Below are 20075 nucleotides of genomic sequence, written 5' to 3' on the forward strand. Positions count from 1 at the left end.
TTATTATTAGTAGTAGCAGTAGTAGTTATTTTTGTTGAAAATGATACACAATTATGATTCATGATTTCAACTGGAGTGATCAAGATTGAAAAAAATGAATAATATGCCAATAATATGCAAAAGAAAAGAATGTGCAGAGCAGGATGTTTAAAACTGCTATTGTAAAGTCTTTGTTTATACATTTAAATATCTTTAAAATAAGGAATTCTATCATGCAAAAACAAAAGCACCACTAGCTTTGCATTTAAAACAGAAGTGTTGATTCTGCAACTTTTAAATATATAATATTCACACTAAAAACTGCTCAGAACAATCTCAACTTTCCCTGCAGTGGTGAAACACAATGGCAAAAAGAATCAATTCCTTTTAAATTTAAACATCTGCCAGCAGAATGCTGGAATGTGACTTCAGTCATGTATGTCCATTGTCTTGCTAGAAATAATAAATAATTACAGACAATGAACCAGGGATGTAGAAATGTGTCCACTTGTGGACAGATCAGCACAAATTTAAATGTTCTCAGAGAACAATACCGTAAAAAAAAAATTTAATCTGAGCTAGAAATTTACATGGATCCCATTGCTGAGCTTCAACTATGAATTTCTCTGTTGCTCCCATTTAGACCTCGTCCAGACTATTTTCACCGCTGCTTCCCAGATGGACAAGTCAATGCCAAGATGCTGTGCACTGGGGAGCCAGATATGGTATCTGAGGGACGTAAGAGCTTTCCCAGCAGCCACTCCTCCTGTAAGTCCTTCCCAGCATGCCTCAGCACCAAAGCAATGCTTTAATAAAATTAAAACACATAGGGAAATTCCACTATTGAATTGGAGCTAGAGACACATACTTAGAACATCAGAAAAACTGCAGGAAATGAAAGTGCATAGTGCTGTCGTAGTCTACACCAGCCTACTTTTAGGACTGGTCTACGAAGTTTGCCACACACAGGGAAGCACGTATAAGTCTCACCTCACAGCAGTTTCACATTTTGATTCCACACACTTTTCAATGCAAATGTCAGCAGAATAAAATAAACTTTTGGAAATATGCACCTCCTGGTGTTGAATCATACAAGTTATAAAACTAGAAATGAATCTAGAAATAGAATTCTCATCTATTTCCCTGATATGGGGTGAGGTTTCGAGAAAAATCCGCAACCACTGAGTCAAACACAGTGTGTAAATACACAGGAACCAAAGATTGCATATTGCTGAAGTAAAGCTCTATGCTCTGATATACAAAAATCTAATCTAACAATATCTTTTATGATTTACCACTATATATATAGTACTGGACTTTTTAAACAGATGTTCAGAAGGTGGTAGAACATTAATCTTACCCATTTCTGATTTCCCACACATATATATCTCACCTCCTGAGCATCCTTTTGCACATCTTTCTCACACTTGGCTATTTTTTACCAGTGACACAATTTAACTCCCAGTTCTCTGTTTCTGATCTTTACCCATTGTAATACATGCACATCACCCATTCTCATTTTTTTGGCTCTGAGTTACTCCAAATTAATTTTCAATACTCTGTAACTATAGGTTTCATGATTTCAACACATTAATTAGAATCTGAATGAAATACTGAAGTTAAACATGTGTGGTGCAGCCAGCAGCCATATCACCCTGCACCTCACAACTGGCAACCCACTGAAGCTGAGCAAGTGTGAGCCTGGTCAATACTTGGATGAGAGACCTCTTGGGAAAAACTCAAGGTTGCTGCTGGAAGTGATCTTAGTAGGGCCAGTAGGGAGTGCACACCCCATGATCTGAGTCCAAATCCTTGTGAATATTCTCCAAACTGAATACAGTGCAGTCCACTGTATGAGACAAAAAAGCAATGAGAACAGCATTTGCATCATGACATTTTCATAAAGGAAACCACTGCCTGTGGTGTCCTTTTACTTACCAAGCAGACCAGCAAATAAACACATTTTATGAAATAGACTCTTGGCACTGAGTTTTCAAGCCACACCTTTTCATAAATGCAAGACAGAATTCATATTCTTTCAAATCCAGATATAGCTGGTGCCTATAACCTGCCAAGAACTTTTAGAATGTATAGATACTCAATTCAAGTAGAGTATCAAGTATCAAAATCAGAACTAGCCAGGGAAAGCTTTTCTTTTGAAAAATATTTATTATTTAGTGTACACTTTTCTCATTATTTCACTGTTTCTGGTTAATATATGTATTTCATTTCACCAGCAGATGAAGAAATGTGATTTGGTGCACCAAAGTGATAAAATACTGATCTGCAGAAATTTGCAGAGAAGCAGCTTGCTTTTTTTTCCATGACTGGGTTGGTCTGGAGGTTTGTTTTTTTATACAGTGGACTACAAAGACCTTAGATTGATAGGGTCAGGTCATGGCCTTTGGACAAATGGAACACTTAAATTGTTAAATGGAAGGCAATGCCTTGTATTTTTGGATTGAGTGCAAATAGGGTTTGTATCAGGTATGACCTCCCTGACATTTCAAACAGTCCTAGAAGCATGGACACTTAGACCTGATCAGCCTCTGGACAGGTTCATGTGAGGTTTTCCTGTGTTTCTGGAAAGTCTCATGTGGTAGCCACTGCAGTCTGAAAACAATTAGACAAAGCGATCAGATGGATGTGATGATCCTAGGCTAATGTGATGACCTTATGTCTTCAATGACCCAAGATGTGCCCTGTCCCTCAAAGAGCCAGGTTTCTCTGGATGCATCTGCTCAAAATTGAATCAGAACATCTCATTCCCTAGGCAACTTCTCAAATATACATGCTGATATTAACCCAGTGATCTTCATTACTCATGCAAGGCACGGTCTTATCTTTGCTGTTTTGCATTAAATAAAATTATTTCTTTCTAAAAAGCTGTTTATACAGATTCATAATCAAACAATTTTGGCCATTTTAACTCAGCTCTGAAAATGAAACACCTTGCACCTGGCATTTTGACAAAATCACGTGACCTGAATTCAATATTTTGATATCCTAAGAAAAAAATACTCTCAAACAAATGTATTTGCTCAGTATATAAAATTTCAAATGCAAATATCATTATGTGTGTGCCCAGTGAGCTTGATTCTTTTGTATTCATTGTGCAAACCCAAAAAACTCTGCAGCCCTCTAGTACCAGTGCCATGGAACTTTTGAGAAGATAATTTTGTTGTTTTCATTTGTTGTTTTCATTGTCTCTTGATATTTAAATGTATTTACGTAATATAAACAGCTTTTAAATAAGGTATCCGCCTTCTCTTTAATGCCAAATGTCTACAAGAGCCCATTTGAAAATAAAAGATAATAACATGTAATCTTTGCAGATGGTTTGGCAGCTGTTGTGAAGTTTAAAAGCAGTGACAATTTGTTTATGTTGTATATTGTGTGAGTGTCAGCTTCCTTTTCTCTGTTGTCTGTCTATTGATTGCCTAGATCCAAGGCCAGAGCTTCTAACTAATCTTTTGTTTCTGGAAACTCAGACAGGGAATGGAAGAAATATCTTAATTAAACTTTTCTGTTGTCAGACAAATGAGTGCATTTCTTTCAAAATAAACATCAACTTATTTGTCTTGGGAGTATATGAAATGACAGTCTTTTCAATTATATTTAAAAGACATATGCATACTCTGACTTATACAGTATGCACATATACTGTATATATTCCCTCATAATTATCAAACCAAAGATCAAAGAAGAATATAATTGAGATTTATCCATTCTGTTAATCATATTCCTCAGTGCTATATTCAGATAATTCTACAGTATACTGTATGTACTGTATATCTATCTTCTAGTAAATTCCAAATTCATTTGAAAAGGAACTTTGCATTTGTTGACTGTATTGAATTGTTTTATTTTCTTTAGCTCCTTCCATTTTATAGCAATGGAATCTTTGAGCTGTGAATCCAGGCTACAGAGCATAAAGCAATAAAGCTTCATGTCAGTCTGGGGAATGTTTTTGTTTATAATTGATCAGGAAGGGAGTATGCTTACCAATGCTTCATAGATATGGTCCTTTCGTAAAAATAGTTCATTTTTCATGATGTGCACTAAAATCTTTGGATACTAGTTTGATGTCAGCACTTGTTCCCTTCTCCTGAGTTTAGTACCAACAATAAAAAAGATTGTTCTTCCACTATATTAATGTAAACGTATCCACAGCCAGGAAAGAGTGCTGCCTTAGTTGACTTCTATACTTGATAGAAAGTTTATTGTGTGAATGTGGGTCATTGTTCTAATGTGATTAATCTCACCCTTAGGTACACTTTTAAGCTATTTCAGTAAGTGATACCTGATTGAAACTAAAAATTAAACAAAAATAAAAGGATTAAAAGCTATGCTCTTCTTGTACAGAACTTTTTTTGCAATCAGTTTTAGTTCTGAGTCATTAGGTAAGGAAAAAGTAGTAGCATTTTTGTGATGTTATACTGGGCTGTGTGTAATTGTTTCACACTCCATTATGTCTGTGCATGATGGTGGTGCATCTCATTATAGACAGGATGCAGCTGTATGCAATGTCATGGGCCTGGAGGAGAAGTAAACAAAGTCATTCAGACTTGTAAAGAACCTTACCAAGCACAGATACGGAGATCATTAGCAGAATGTTGCACTTGTGGACATCCATTATCTGTAGCATGCCACAGTTGTAAAAGCTTTCACATTATATCATGAGAATGAGTGAAGTCTTCACCATACAATATTTAGTTCTGCAATTTCGAAACATTACTCATCCCCATTGTGATCACCTGATAGTCTTCAGTACTTCCCACTAGTCTTTCCTCTTTTCTGTTTTTAAAGACATTGCTCTCTTGCCACTACTCCACAGCAGGTAGCAGTGTGAATAATAGACTTGGTGCTGTTCAGTGTAGGTCAAAATGTGACCTGGTGGCAAAGGCTGGGAGGCATCCCATTACAGCATGCAAAAGGTTTAAGGAACCATGCCTCCTGCAAAGCTCAGTGGGTAAAAGTGAAGGTTGAGCGATCATGAAGGGTTTTAGTCTGCATGGGGTCAACAGGTGACTGTGAAAGGGATTCCTCATATGGAGAAGAGTGGTTTTCATCAGGTCTGGGATCAATTGTCTTTCTGTTACTCCATCAGTACCTACAGGCATGTAGTGCTGTCAATAAGGGACGTGCTTATCCTCCAGTCAGTGCCAAACCTCTGGTACAGAGTTGTGCTCCCATGATGTGTTCCAACTTGAGTGGCATGAAGAAGGAAATAGGTCAGAGAGCCTACACTACCTCATTCATCTCTGTGTGCAGTCTCAGGGTTCACAGCCATGAGCTGAGACATGAAAAACACACACCTGACTATTCCAAATCATCTGGTTCAACACAAATAGCTTCAGATTTATAAAAGAGTGAAAGGGGAAAAGCTTGAAAGAATTCTGGTTCTCTGGGTGCCCGTTGCAAGTTTATTGTGATACAGTAGGTAGGAGGTCTGTATTTTGAGATATTATCTAGGGGTGCCTGGGAGTGTCCTGGGCAGAGTTCAGACTGAGTTACTGTACATCCTGAGTCAGGATGTTAAACCCAAGATTTTGTGTAAACCTCATTTTAGAAGGACAAATCTTCTTACCTGCATCATGTGATCAAGAGTCTTTGAAAGACAAACATAAAAATATCACTATTGTTTGTGCCCAAGAATCCTATCGAATATCTGACAGTCACTTTAGCTGTTGATGAACATGAATCTGTCTTTACTATTGTTATTGTTATTGTTTTATCTGTAGCCAGACAATAAAGCATGCTCTGAAATGGAGTCAGCTCAAGAAACACATAAACACACAGTTTCTTACACATATAAAACTGAGCCTTTTGTACACTTGTACAAGGTCTTCCAAGTTTTTTTAAAATATATTTTGAATATTAGATTAACCTCTTTATGAGCAATACGTGGTATGTTAATTGTGATTCTGGTTTTCAGCCATTGCTGCATTATTTAGTTATAACAATTGCAGTACAGTACAAACAGTAAGATTTGCCGAGAAAACACTAGTCAGTCTAATAAGAACATCATACCTACACTGATATAGAAATCTTGTGTTGAATAATAAAGACACAAATCACATACTTTTTGTACAAAACACTAACCTTACTGAGTTTGTATCTATTTCTGGCTTGTTTTTGAAGGCCTCTTACTATTACCCACTTAGAAGCAACCAATTACATAATCCTCTAAGCCCTAAGACAGCAGCTTTTGCTTGTTGGTTCTTTGATCCTTTCTGAACATTTTGCTTTAAGAGCCATTGCAGCAATGATTACCAGCTGATGCTTCATAAAAGGTTCTGAGACTGGTCAGACTCTTTTCCTGAGCAACAATAGACCTATTGGAGTATAGAACAGTGTGCAGTGTAGGAAAAAGTGTTGCCACTTTAATACATTACTTATCATTATGCTTGGCTGTGGTCTGAATGTCAGTATTTTAATTGAATTCCTCCTTTGGGATGTCCATGCTTTACAGAATAAATATTCTTTCCATACCCGATGTCAGGCTGCATTTTAAGTGCTTGCAGGAAGCAGCTGTGGACTAGGTTCACCTCCCTTGATTATCAAAGGTTGGCCTGTGAAAAAGCACATCTCGAGATTTATCGGTAAAGAATTTTAGTTAATGAAATCTGTGGCTGATCTCGAGTCATAGTTTTCTTGAGATATGAGAACTCGTTTAATATCCAGTCTGCTGCCAGTGAAGCTTTCCAACCTAAGAATTACAAAGACCAAAGGAAATATGCATAAATTCCAAGATTGTTGTAAAAAGTATTGAAAACAGATTGTAGAAAAAGAATCTGAGACCATGTTTGAGAAAAAGTGATCTTGAAAACCACTTGAATAGACTATGAGTTTTTTTTATGATTCATTTTGACACTGGTGTAGTATGAATATTGATTATATTGAGTAGGTAACTCATCAAGGTGGAAGAGATGTTAAATTCTAAAACCATATGCTTATTACATTAGTTATAAGTTCGGCATGTTTTATAGATAACCAACAAATCATCAATATATAATGATCTGAATCAACTAACCAGGTCATTATTGTTACATTGAGTAGTCCAATTTAAAGATCATTTGGAACACAAATCAAAATATCGTTGAGCCCTTTAGATAATTAAACCATTTTCTTAATTGAACAAATTACTTGCTTAGTTGAACAATAACTCCCGTGTGTTTCTAATCTTTTTTTTACAAAAAGGAAATACAGGACTGAAGTTCCACAGCACTAGCATATGGTCCCCTGTTATAGAACTGAAGACAAACAACCCATTGACAGCCTGTCACGTTCGGAAACCCCTCCTCTTAAGGACGCTCCAGCCCTTCCTTGCCTACTCTGTTCCAGGCTCTGCATTGGTTTCCGTACCAGGCGAGTCCAGGACCTGGAAGCGCCTGGTCCCGTGCTGGTCCCGTGCTGGTCCCTGTTTTTAATCCCGTTTGTCTTGGATGGACAGCCCAGCTTTGGACTTTTGCCTTGTCTCGTATTCCCCCTTGGACTCACTTCTGGATTGTTTGCCTCGGCTACACCTCCCCCGAACACCAGCGCACCATGGACACGCCCCCTGTTTTCATTCCCAACTCCCGCATGCTTTTTCCCCCGTGTTTTCCTCACTCTACCCCGGATTGTGTCGTCTGCATAGGGTCCTGAAAGAACGCTTTCGTTACACAGCCGAAAACATAAAAATGAATCATACCATGAAAAGAAGGGTGAAAAACATCTATCTTTCTAAGAAAAAATAATGTGTGAAAAAATAGAAATATAACAGATACTATGATGTCTGCATGACGACTGACATTACTGCAAATTTGACGAAAAAGGCTTTTGTGTGAAAAGACCCAATTTCAGTATTCATTGTAATGTTTACTGTATATACAACAAGTGCTGACTAACGTTAACAATCCACATTCCTAGGACAGAGGCTGCTATTAATCTTCGTGAGGTTTATTTGCTGTGACAACTGTTATAGCACAGGCATGACATTTTAATTACAGACAGTGTTTGCACCTAACAGAAAGATATTTATTACAGGCAGTCAATAACAGTCATCCTTTCTGCTTCTGATACATTTTGTGTTATGGTTATGATGAGAGACCAGCTGTGGTGGATACAGCAAGATTTGTGCAAGACAATTTACAAGGTTTTGCATACAGAACGCAAAATACAGTAATGGCTCAAGCACACCTCATTTCCTCTTTGCTGTGTGTTTTGTATGAGTATTAAAAAAACAATCTGTCTTTTTATATAGCACTGTGATTGTTAATAGCAGCTCAAGAGTACTTGTACAAATGTCGGGAAGAATTTATCTTTTTGTCTGCTTGACACCCGCTATGCTACTATGAATAAACAAATTCATAAAACTATTTCCTAAACTGCAGCTATGGATATTTATTTATTTATACAAATATCCATAGCTGCAAATACCTTACCTTTAAACATTTTGCTCACCATGGTGAGGAGGCTACATAAATTTAAAAGCAATGTTCTGTTTTTCATATTCTTTCATTGCACAAATGTCAGCTTTTCTTTTTCGTATTGTGCCTTAACCCGTACTTTGTAAGCCTACTATAAAATCTGTAGCAATAAGAATTCAGCTAACTTGACAGAAAACTATACCCCCTTTGAAACTTTTAATAGAACCTTGAAAGCATCTCAAAATCAGATTAGCATCAACTCCCTTTAATGACTTGGAATCTAATTTATTTGACTATTTATACTTGGGAACAATTATTTCAACATGTTATAAATATGCATGATGAGCCATAATCATGATGCTTTCTTTTTTAAAAACACTGTTCTTGACAAAACTGAGGTTTTTGCCGTTTTCGGTCTCATGTAAGTGTTTCAGTGAGTCTGAAGGATTTAAGAGGAAAGTACTATATTACGGAATTAAGTCTCCGCTTAATGGATTAAGAAACTAGCACTGAACTTTATTTAAATCAGTTCAATTTCCCTGTAGTTCTTGTTAAATGACAGGCAGAGTTTCAGTATAAGTGAGCCCAGTGATTATAAGGTAATTTATTAATCTCTTGTAGGAATACAGAGGACACTTTTGTAAGCAGTGGGAGAATGTACATCAAAAGTATGTGGTGTTGCCAGGACAACAAAATCAAAAGGATGTGGTGTTACCAGGACAACAGATCACATACACCTTCTGTTTCCATTAACCAAGTCAAAGAAAATGTTTCAAGGTATAGAAGAAACAGTCAATTGTATTAAATATAACACTTAAAAACAGGTAATCTGAATCTGAAACTTGTCTGAAATTTAGCTGCAAAACATTTGACTTAATACCTAGCATTACACAACAGTTCTTCTTGTACATTTTACATTTTCAGTTCTGAATGTCTGAATGACATTCATATCTAATAGCTACATACCATAAACCTACTGTACCTGGTATTTTATCATTTCCTAAGAAAACAAAAATATTTGATTTTGGAGATGCTGTATACTGTATCTGGACACTGGGCCGCAACCTATGAATTTGCTTGAAAGACAATTTGTTTATGAAAGCAGCTATAGGGGCTGCTGGGGCCTTATCCTGTCAAGCTATCTGTCTTGAAGGCAGGTTGAAAGATGAGAAATTGCCGATCTGGATCTAGAATATCTTATCAGTTCCGGTCTGTCCTTGCAATCTCCTGCATTATATGCGTGATCAATCAAGTGGAACATGCTTTGAGAAGTAGCAAAACCTTAAAACTTTATTCATTTCTCTTTCCATGCCTTAAAAATTAGGTATGCTCAAAAATTTTTCATATCTTCCTGATCTGAGCTCCCCTGAAGCTGACTCTGCCTGATCTCAGCATGTCTGTGGTATTGCTCATTACAAATTGTCAGTTAATCTGTGTGACTCCACAGTCTCAGTAAACAAATGACCTTGTCTTGTTGCTGCCACTAACAGTTTTGTCATCGGGATTTAATTTACAATTAAAATGCAGCTTGGTGCAGTGATTCACGGTGCTACAGCTATCTTTGAATAAAGTTTTAGTCCTCTAAAGAGTCATATTATTCTTCAAAAGCATTGTCAGTATGGCTACTTAGCTGACATGTCTGAGCACCCATTTCCATTAAATCACAGTGTTACACCTGATGTGCAGTTTGGTGCCTGTGGAAAACATGAGGAAATATTGACTGCTTTTGCAAAGATTTGCTCATTAGTTACAACAAATTACTCAGTCTTGTCAAGCAATGTTAGACTGGCGGAATCTTGTTATTTTTTATTTCTTTTATTTTACCCAGTAAGTTAATTGAGAAGAAATTCTTGTTTTGCAGTGATCACCTTTATATAGAGCCATTATATACAGGTATACAGTATATACTGTAGCAGGGCTTAAATGGATCTGAGTGAACTACAGTATCTTGCTCAGGGGTACAACAGCATTATCCCACCCAGACTTTAACTATACAGCCCTCTAGTCTGGAGTCCAGAGCCCTAACAACTGCTCTCCACATGTTTTATTATGTATGCACATTAAGCAATTATTGCTTCCATTTATAGCCAAAAACTAACACTGTGAGGGGATCAGGCTTCTGGCTGTGACTGTTCCCTATGGCAGCTGGTACAGTAAGTGCTACATTATGATACAATGCTTGCAAAGCCTCATGTTATGAAGAATGAAGTACAGTGCACAGGAATTTCTGTATTCAAATACCAAACATTAATGTAATCCAATGTGCTGAAGAAACCTCACTGGGATGGTCAGGTGGAAGATTCTGTGTCTGTGTACTGTATTATAAAAGGTTTCTAGGGTGGTGGGGATGTTTAGTTTCCAAATGAAACCATGTGTTGGAAGCAAAGGAGGGGAAATTAGATAAAAATCAAAAGTAATAAATTAATTATATAATTATAAAGTAATATGTGGAAGGTTATTGAATTTATGTTGTTGAATTCATACCAAATTCATTATTACATAATAACACTATAGGTCATTATAGGTACCTGTCATTATCATTATGACTTAATTATACCATTTCAGTAGCGGATGAGATTAAAACATAAACAAATATGGTTCATTCACTACCTGCCATCAGATCTAATGGATTGCAATGTTGTCTGTACTTGGGATTCCCCTTAAGAAGTGATAATAAACAGTGAAATGTTAATTATGTGGCTAGGTACATTAAGCATGATTGTTGATATACATACGTGAATGTATTTGCATACATAAAATGGGAGCATGTATACAGAAATGTCTTCTTTCATATTTAATGTAGATCAAATGATTATTAGACTGCAGATTACCAGAGACGTTGCTCTGGCTTCTTAACTGGGTTTAAGAGGCTATGCTGAGGCTCCATGAAGGGGACTTTCCTGGCTGCTCTAAGGAAAGACTGCCTTTAACGCTGGGGCAGTGGATAGCCTGTGACAGACAAATTCACTTTTTAAAAATTAAAAGGGGTCTTCTGATGCTTCCCTGTCTTGGTATGATGATGGCTGAAGAGTTTAAAAATCAATTTTCCAAACACAACAAATCTCTAACACAGGAGGAAAAAGTGCTTCATTTAATCATATCCTTACAAATGGAAAACATCTGATGACAATCTCAAAAGCAAAGCCTAAAGCACAGACGTTTTTTTGGCTTTCAGGGCAAAACATGAAATATTTAACAGGACACAAAGAAGAATTGTGTTTGTATTGTATTATGCATAAAGAATATTCTGTCTCAGCCTGGAGAATATGAAGTTAATGTGAGGAATGCAGACAACAATAAAACATGGGCTGGCAGATCCCCAGAGAAAGAGTTAATTATTTCAGCAGAACGATCTCTATACTGTATGTCTGAGGAGACATGTAGAACTCTATTGTATATGGAATCTCACTGAATCTGGATATCGGTTGTACCTTATTTAATTTGTTGCAAAAGCCTTTATAAATACTTAGAATTATCCTATTAATGCTAAACTTCTAATGAGAAACATTAAATTTAATCTGTACTGGAAAACAGAGGCATTAATATTAGAGTTCATTATAATGGCTTATATTCGGTTAATGGTACTGTACATTGAACTACTGTATACTGTATTACCCTTAAATATGCCAATGGTACTTTTAACATCTAAAGGAAAATTATGAGCATATACTTCTCCATTTGGCTAATTTGTAACATTTTATAGTTTGAGAGAAGAGGTGTGTTATTTTCAAGGTGATAAAGGCTTTGCAAATAGGATCTGCAATCCTTAATTTAAAGTGTTACCAGCTGACTTGTTAACATCTCAATACATAACCTGATTCTCTCTGTGTCTCTGGTGCTGTACCGCCCTGCTCTAAGAACTCCCTCTGTTTCCAGTTGCATTCTCTGGCCTGGGCTTCACTTCCTTCTACCTGGTGGGGAAACTGCAGTGCTTCACTGACTGTGGGCGTGGCCGAAGCTGGAGGCTCTGTGCTGCCATCCTGCCCCTGTATAGTGCCATGATGATCGCCCTGTCCCGCACCTGTGACTACAAACACCACTGGCAAGGTCTTTATTCATTACATTTTTTTCCCCATTCTCCTTTTCTATATATAGTAAATACAGAATATACAGTATTGTGAATTTCTTATACTCTGTTGGTATAATAGAATTGCTTTTACCTTGGCATTATAGAGTATTCTCTGTTGATCAATGGCAGTAAATCCCAATTAAATACATTAGGATTCCATATTGTGACACAATAAAATGTGACAACTTCCAAGAGGGGTGTTTTCGAGAGCCACTGTACATTGTGAGTTATAGGCTTACAAGCCATGCTCCAGAACAGGAGGGATAAAATCAGCATTACGATGGAGAGAGTAGAGACCTTTATTTTCCTTTTTAAATTGTTTGCTGCAGTCAGCGTGAAGCAATCCCAGCCATGAAACAATTACAAAACAGAGACCATTGTGTCAGGTTTTGACTTTCTGGTGCTGAATTTGTCTGCTCTGAAAAGCCTAATCAGCTTTTTTACTGTCCATTTAAGCTAACACCTTGTAAGCAGATATTTGAAGGTCCTGGAGCAAAGATCATCAAGAAATACATTTGCACAGTTAGTTGGTATAAACTGTAAATATTTGAAACATTCGTTTTTCGTTGTGGGACAGATTCTCACTAAAACCTGATGAGCAGAGCATTTGATTTCTCACTCAGAACAAATACAAGATATCTTTTTTCTAGGCTTCAAGAAGCAATGCAATTATTGCTTGTTGTGCATCATCTCTCTTTATTTGCTTTTATGTCAGTGGATTTGTTTAATCAAATTGCAAAATTGAAAGTTGATGCAGACACAAACATGAGGCCTTAGCACAGTGCGATATTGTGTTCAGATGTCAGCAGAATTATCAGAGAACATTGTTTAGAACACAGAATTTAAAATATCTGTAGAATAGAACATAGAACTCTATAACATTTCCCAAATGACAAATTGACAGGTTAGAAGAAACAAAGGACAAAGGACGCAATGGAATGGAAAACTGTGGCTTGATAAAAATAAAATGTATGTATTTTTGTAGGCCTAGTATTTAATAGTATTTAAAAATATAAATATGATAATATTATGTACAGTATTTGTGAAAGTACCCCTTTCTTATATACAGTGACTAGTGTTGTGCAACATACTGTAAGGGTTTATCTGGTAACAATTGTACCTCTGATTTTGATGTTTTTAAAGAGTTCCTACACGTCTAACAGCATAATAACAAATACCTTTACTTATTAACTCAGGAACCTTAAATGATACACTTTGGCTATTTTCCTTTTTTAAATATGGGAGATTTTAAAATAATGCATAAATGGAAATATGCACTCATCACTTCAGATGAAATACACTTGGCTGTTGCTGAAAGAGCCTAATGGCGTAGTGAAGTGTGACCTTGTGATCTCTAGCGCAGACTTTATCCATAGACAGTAATTACACAGTCATTTGAATACATTCTCAATAAAAAATAAGCAACAAATATTGTGTACAAGTCTGTAAACATACTTGCAGTACAGACTGTAGGGTGAATGGAGACATTTTTTTGCCAGTGTTTGCTTGACCTCTGGATGGATTTTCATATCAAGGTCATGTGCTATGATTCCCTTTTTTTTTTAGGAAAAGCAAGTATGTTCTTTCCTCAAGCTCTCACAAAAAATGACTTTAAAAAATGTATGAAAAAGTTGAAGACATAAGAAAAAGATAAAGAAAAGAAGAAAGTCATGTCACCTTTTATAACTTCAAACTTGGAGACTGCTTATTAATGCAGTTGCAATTATCCTGCAGGCATTTAAAGTCAATTGATTTACAGGGGAAGAGTTTGGAAAGAGACAGGGTTGTACTAAGATGTGTGTTTACTCCAGGGGTGAGTTACCCTTGGAAATTTGAGATGAGCATGCAGATATGGAAGTGCTGAAGAAAGCTTAGTATGAATACAACCATCAATCACTGGATATGATCAAAATCTGATTGCCCAGTAGTTTTCATGAGGTTTGTAATTGGTGTCAGAACTTATTAACAAATTAATGAGTCTCAGAACTGCCTCCCTTCAGCTGCATTAGCTAAAATTGTAGTTGGTATCTGCACAACCACTCCCTTCCTGTAGGCTTGTCTGATACATCAGGGTTTCCCAGTTCTGGTCCCAGGGACTCGCCCACCTGGTTTCTGTTCCACCTAAGCTCCCTGTTTAATCATTGAATCCTTTATAGACCTAATAATAAGCTTTATTTTTTTCCAGTTCCTAATCAAGTTGGAGTTTGTCTTCTAGTGTGTTTCATAAGTAACTCCACTCATTGAGTAGAAAAAAAACAGCTTGTAAAGATTCCAACTGAGCAATATATTGGTTAAATTAAGGATTCACTTCAGCAAAGAGCTCAGCTGTAGTGAAAACCTGCAGGTGTGTGAGTGCCCAGAACCAGGACTGGGGACCCCAGAAATTCATTGTCAGTCTGTTCATCGTGCAGTGATCACTTGCTAAAAGCTTTTTAATTAAACACTTTAATGAGAGAGTAAAGTCTTAACTAGCATGTTGAGGAGAGATTGCAAAAATGTCTTTATACTGAAGTTAGAAATAATATTCTTTAGTCAGGGTATTTTTGAAACCAAGGCCTGACTGCAGATAAAAGTCTAAGCAACCCAATAGTGTAATAGCTAACAGATTGGGTACTAATTAAATTGCTGAGCTGCAATGAAAATGAGCAGACAAAGGGGTCACCCAGGACTTTAAGAACCACTGGGATAGAGTACAAGATTTGCTGTGCCTCTTACAGGCAGGGTGGTAATGAAAGTAAATCATTGTTTGATCTATATAGATGTGTTTCTGTAGATCTGAGATGGTGGAAGTGCCATATAATATTTTGATTGTAGTCAGACAGATTAATAAGGAATGTTGTTTTTTGCTGCAGAAAAAGAATGCATACTTTTCTAAGGGAATGAAGAGAAAAAATAAAAAAGCGGGAAAGTGTCTGTATGAACAGAGATGAGAGAAAACGTCCAGGCTGCTCCCAACAGACCAAATGAAAAGAGAAGCTTCACAGCTTTTGCAACATAATTTTACAGATTAATGATGGAGGGCAAAGAGGCATAAGAGGCATACGATCCTGGCTGTTCTAGTAGCTTATTAATAAGCAATGAGAGAGTCAGTTCTCAGTTTTCAATTCTTTCACATCCTACACAGTCCTAAGACATTATGAGGTATAAATTGATAATGAAAAGTGCCACGTCTATGTATTCTTGAAAAAGCAAACAATAAATTACAGTAGTCTCTCTATATTATTGTTACAGACATTTGTATAGTGTTATTATTTAGAATAATTCCCTCTATGGCTGCTTTCCTTTTTCAAACACATGTGCTTTGGAGGCTACAGTATCAAGCAGAGTGTAATCAAACATGGCACACATACAGTATAAATGAGACCATGCAGAACATATTTCCTAGGCACTGGGCAATACTAGCAGGCACCAGATGGATTGACTAGCAGGACTAGGTCAATACCTGGCATGCAAGCTCAGATCGCTTTTTGGGGTGCAGATGCGTACTGTAGTTGTCAAAGTTAGTGACTTTTCTAAATATAGCTGTTTGAATGGTTAAATGGTCTTTCTAAGAGCCCCTATACAATCAAATAAAAATATACATAAATTAACAATATAAAATGTATGATATCATATTCTGAATGCATTTCGTTAAGCTCTCTGCACAATTCTCAAAATTTCAATATATATGTAAAATTGATATACAATACGATATCCGTATGGGAATAAACAAAGATTTAATTGCAAATTTACTTCAACACAAAGTTGTACAGTAGTTGTACAGGGACACATTCCTGCAGGGATAAAGTCATTCTGACAGCTCTCATAAAAACAACACCAGTTATAATTAGTTAAAATTAATTTAAAATATACAATAAATAATTACAATGTATCACATATATTTACAAAAGTTAAAAATACTTATTTTTCTTCCCATTGGCATTACACTGGGAGAAGCCATAGCCTATAATCCCCTAGGTAATATAATGTCCTGAGCAGTGGCGTTTAACACTGAACCAAAAGTCATTCGTGACTGATTAGTTATGTCCAGAATACTCTGGAATATTCTCTTTATTGGAGAGTAGAATGTAACTTGACTATTTTAATGACTAGTTTACTCTACAATTGACCACTTTTGAACAGTATCAGAAAGACAAAACTACTTAATCTATTATATACTTTTAAATTTTATTTAGCCTATAGATTCATTATCAAATATAACAAATATTGTCCATTAAATCTGATCCAATTCACATCATGAGGACATATTTATATTTCTCTTACATTTCATCAACAGTAATTGTATCAGTGATTGTAACAATAATAGCAGCTTTATAAAACAGTAAAACTAGTTCCTCTGCTGGCGTGTTAAGAGAGATGGGGACGTTTGTTGGACAAGTAGGGCTGGGGACAGCCTCGACAGTTACTGCATGGCTGCTTGTCTGCTCTTCTGTGCAAATTATTCCTCCAGCCATGCTCCAGTGACCTGCATAGTTACTGTACAGCTGGGCTCTAGTAATTAGAATAAGCGAATCAGAGTGTTTTTGACAGAGTACTTACACCCTGAGATTGTGTAGCTGTATCTGAATAAAACGTCCTCTAAAGCATTTAAGAATAAATAATGTGAATGACACTGAACTGGTGTGTGCATATATCTGATGTGAAGTCCTTTGAGGCAGTTGGTTATTGTAGCAAAATAGATGAATGTTTCAGATTCCCAGTGCTCACACATAAGAACTGTTGCTTCTTAGTGCCTAAGGAGCTAGCAGCAACAACAGTGCTAGTTTAATTCATAATTAAGCAAGAAAAGGTACAACTTGTTTCTTCCCTGAGGAAGCGTGATACAGCTGTTATTGCTCAAGTAAAACACAGAAACACTTCATGAAACTGGCCTTTATTTTTGTTAGAGTAAGATTAAATATTAATAAGCCTACAAATTGAGACTAAAACAAAACAATAAGGAGCAGTTTGAGTTTATGTTATAATACTTAATATTTTGATCTTTCAAGGTCATGGTTCATCGTGATTTGTGACTGTTTACATATATACTCAAGTATAGACAACAGAAATCCAATGTTGAGATAAAACCAATGAAGGTTAACATTGATCTTGACTTCTGTGCAGTCTTTTATATTTGATTTTACAGCTATGTTCTTGCACACTATCAAGCACAGTGATGAAATGGTGCTCCTAGGCAGATGATGTCAAAGGCTATGATGGCGCAGTGTTGTTGTTCAGATGATGTCATAGCAGGCAATGATCACCCAGTGTTACTCTAAAGATTAAATTGGGCTGTTTTAAAGTAGTGTTAGTGACAGTGCAGTGTTGTTTTGCAGATGCCTTTGTGGGCGGGGTGATTGGCCTGCTCTTTGCCTATATCTGCTACCGGCAGCACTACCCACCCTTCCTTCATATGGAGTGCCACATGCCTTATGCCAGCCTTGTGGCTTCGCCCAACGATGCTCCAGAGGAAGAGCCTCCATCTACCGACAATGCAACAAGCCTACCTTTGGAGGGGCTGACTGAGGGGCCAGTATGACTATCGCAGCAGCCCAATGGACTTCTAGAACTTAAACATTCCAATGAACAGGACACTCATTTTTAACTTGTAGCATTCAATCTATAGTAGATTTCCAGGAAAAAGTACAGTTTTGCATAATTGTATCATATCTAAGGTTTCTTGGTAGTATTAAGGATTACTTCACTTTCCAAAATGATGCATACTGATCTTACATTAACATTAATGTCATAGCAAGTTTTTTTTTTCTCGTTTTCTCATTTTCATTGTGCTGACCTGACCTGATTATAACCATTTCTCTGTGGTTAAAAGGCCACATCCACAAGGAGGAGATCCCAGCATAAAGGAAGAACAGAACATATCACTTTCTGAAAGTCACACCGGGTAACAGACTGATTAATAATCTCAAAACCACACCAACTTGATCATGGTAATTTACTCTTATCACAACTGCAATAACCCCAAAAAACATGCTAATGTATTTGAATATGTGACAGGTGCACCAGTTGCATTAACAGAAAACACTGCTTTAGAATACATCATAAAGCCATGTTCAATATTCTTGCAGTACACGCTGGCATCATGAAAACTGATCCACTGCTGGAAATGTCTGTTCATGCACATTTTCATTTACTACACTTATGGGATGACAGCGGGAAACAGACGTTACCTGGAAACTGCTAACAAGAGTAGCAGGAACTTTACAATTCCTCTCACACCTTGTGCAAGACGATATAAGGGAAGCAGAATATTGGAGTTAAGATGTCAAAGACTCTCTGGGGAATGACTGCTGCCAGATAATGCAAAACACATTCAACTTTCTTCATTTTGTGATGCATGGCATCTATGTGTTCATTTGTAACCATTTCATGATTTGCCCATGGTTGCCTGTCACTGCCTTAACCCCATAATCACGCACATTAAAATGTATTATTCATAGCCAAAACATTTTTTAATAGCAAGTATGACATGAGATTAAATATCCAAAATAAAATGAAAAGAAAGAAAATCAAAGACAAAATCATACCAATGCTTGACTTACCTGTCTCTGTATATTAATTTCAAAATGAGTACTTGCTATTAAGCTATGCAAATTTTAAATAAACACATCTATGTGACTTTAGACAGACTGTAGGCATAAAAAGGGAATTTCATTTTTGTGCCTCCATGAATGTTCTTTTGGATCTTAGAGTGTGATTTTAAGTGAGAGGGATTTTGTTTAATGTAATGGTGCAGAGCTGTTTCTGCGGTCTTGTGATCTCAACATAGTGAGGTAGAAGGAAAGAAATGATTGATTATTTGAAATTTTAACTGTAGTATTTCAGAGAAATTATGTATTTTTTATCAATTCAAACTGACATGCACAAGAGATGATTAAAGTAAGTACAATATAGTTGGGTTCATGTATTGTTTGATGAAAGAAACAGAAAGATCATTTTTTTGTTTTACTCAAAGTCATTTTAAAAAAGTCTAGGAATTTTTTATGACTGAAAAAAAAAGTCCCCTTTACATGCAATTACAAAAGAAATACTGCATGCATATATTTTTGTAATGTAGCGTATAGCTTTACTATCATCAATAGTCATCCATCTCTATTACAGCTACCAAAACTAATTCTGTTGTGTTTTCAGTATAAGGCAGATTCTTACTTCTCATCTCTGAGAGAGTGGAAAATAAGACACAACATATTCCCATTCTCCTTTTGTAAAAATTCTTGTTGTCCATAGCAACTGGCTGACAAATACAGGCTTGGTCTATTTCTTCAGATGTCTTTTGCTCAGTCATAATATAAAACACAATATAGGGATAATAAAAGGTCACAAAAACTCTAATCCTTTGTGGATGGGATGGTTACACATAAGAACTGTTGCTTCTTAGTGTCAATGCTGGTGAACACTGACTAGAAAGCAGGAGATTAAATCATAAACAAATCAATTAACAAAATAAAATGGGGAAACTCAGAAACTGGCAATGAATGCATTTTTCCCTCTATAAAGGTCTGGCACAACTAAAACAGTCTAGAAATTCAGTTTCATAACCACTTTGAGATCATGGAATTCTGCACTTCAGCCATTTTCCAGAATGAACATTGCATTTACAGTACAGTAAGTGAACA

The 20075-nt window shown here is 36.4% G+C and overlaps 1 protein-coding gene across 1 annotated transcript in view; it reads left to right on the top strand.

Moving 5' to 3' along the window:
* plpp4 (phospholipid phosphatase 4) overlaps window positions 1–17980 on the top strand; it is a 43673-nt gene extending 25693 nt beyond the window's left edge. The window contains exons 5-7 of the mRNA XM_088916629.1: window positions 623–747; window positions 12270–12440; window positions 17778–17980. Coding sequence (XP_088772755.1) covers window positions 623–747; window positions 12270–12440; window positions 17778–17980 — 499 coding nt within the window. The remainder of the gene's footprint in view (window positions 1–622; window positions 748–12269; window positions 12441–17777) is intronic.
* The last annotated feature ends 2095 nt before the right edge of the window (window positions 17981–20075 follow it).

This window comes from Atractosteus spatula, chromosome 5 (genome assembly GCF_055471065.1).
Source record: "Atractosteus spatula isolate fAtrSpa1 chromosome 5, fAtrSpa1.hap1, whole genome shotgun sequence".
Classification (NCBI taxonomy): domain Eukaryota; kingdom Metazoa; phylum Chordata; class Actinopteri; order Semionotiformes; family Lepisosteidae; genus Atractosteus; species Atractosteus spatula.